The sequence below is a fragment of the Salvelinus sp. IW2-2015 genome, linkage group LG31 (assembly GCF_002910315.2).
Source record: "Salvelinus sp. IW2-2015 linkage group LG31, ASM291031v2, whole genome shotgun sequence".
NCBI lineage: Eukaryota > Metazoa > Chordata > Actinopteri > Salmoniformes > Salmonidae > Salvelinus > Salvelinus sp. IW2-2015.
This window is the reverse complement of record NC_036870.1, coordinates 19,432,489-19,433,914: the sequence shown is the minus strand read 5'-3', so window position 1 is coordinate 19,433,914 and position 1,426 is coordinate 19,432,489. Positions and strand designations below refer to the sequence as shown.

At 51.3% G+C, this 1,426-nt stretch overlaps 1 protein-coding gene across 1 annotated transcript in view; it reads right to left on the bottom strand.

Annotated features, from left to right (window-relative positions):
* LOC111955524 (adenylate cyclase type 2-like) overlaps positions 1–1,193 on the bottom strand; it is a 99,020-nt gene extending 97,827 nt beyond the window's left edge. The window contains exon 1 of the mRNA XM_070436379.1: positions 497–1,193. Coding sequence (XP_070292480.1) covers positions 497–769 — 273 coding nt within the window. The 5' untranslated portion in view covers positions 770–1,193. The remainder of the gene's footprint in view (positions 1–496) is intronic.
* Positions 1,194–1,426: the final 233 nt, after the last annotated feature.

Below are 1,426 nucleotides of genomic sequence, written 5' to 3'. Positions count from 1 at the left end.
TGTGTGTGTGTGTGTGTGTGTGTGTGTGTGTGTGTGTGTGTGTGCGTGCGTGCGTGTGTGTTTACACTGTGGGAGGCGAGACGTGTTATAACACTCTGCAGAGGAAAAACATATCAATGGACTGAATGATAAATCACACAGTCTGACCGTGTCTCTCTTTCTTTTCATCACTCTTCCTGTCTCTCTCCCTCCGCCCTCTCTCTCCCTGTTCATCTCTCATTGTCACATACATGCTGAGAGGCAAACAATAGTGAACACACTTCAGTAATAGGCAGCACTCTTCAAGTGTGTGTGTGTGTCCCACAGCAGAAACAGCACTTGAAATAAGCCCTGTTGTCATATTCTGCACCACTCCAATCAGTCAATACAGCTCTGCATTTTATATCAACATGACACACACACAGTCCCTCCATCCCAACACACACACAGTCCCCCCCCCCCCCCCCAAACACACACACACACACACACACACACACACACACACACACACACTCACCAGTCCGGAGGCAAAGAACACGGCCAGTAGAGCGAGGCATGCTCCCATCACTATGAGCAGTAGGAACACAATGAGAGGGTGTTGTTGGCTCATACGGTAGTAGGACTCATACAGCCAGTCCTGGGTCTTCTGTCCCCCCACACACACCTGTCCCTGTGTCGGGGTCTCCCCAAAACCTACAAACACATCCCCCAGGGCATCTCCCCCGTCTCCCCCCTCTCCCCCGCGCTCCAAAAGGTAGCGCCCCCGCGTCCGTAAGGCCTCCTGCCACATGGTAGCGACTTTGGGGGGTGTGCCAAGTCCCGGTCCAAACCCACTACCCCACTTGTCCCAAATGGACAACAAACAGTAGTCTCTCCTCTTCCTCCTCTTCTTCCTCTTTGGGGAGTTTTGTCAGATAAACAAACAAATCCTGGCTCTTCTCCTCCTCCTCTTCCTCCTCCTCTTCTTCCTCTTGCTAGTCCACCTCTGTGAGTTTGGTCAGACTCACAGTCACAATCAAATCCTGAATCCCTCTGCGTACTGATCCTTTTCCTATCTTTCTTCTCCTCCTCCTCTTCCTCAATGAGTCTGGCCAGACAGAAAAAAAGAAACAGGTCCTTCTTTCTTCCTCCTGTCCCTGGTTTATTACAGAGAGAGGTTGTCTCCACGTGTAGCACACTGCTGCTGCTGCTGCTCCTAGGCAACATGTTCCCTCGTCAGAAAGGAGAGAGAGAGGAGAGAGAAAGCTGTGAGTGTGAGACTAGGTGTGTATTTGTGGGAGGGAGAGAGAGAGAGAGTGTGTGTGTGTGTGTCTGTGTCTAGTGTGTGTGTGTCTGTGTCTGTGTGTCTGTGTATGTGTCTAGGTGTTGTGTGCGTGCGTGTCTGTGTGTGTGTGTGTGGTGTGTGTGTGTGTGTGTGGTGTGTGGTGTGTGTGTGTGTGTGTGTGGG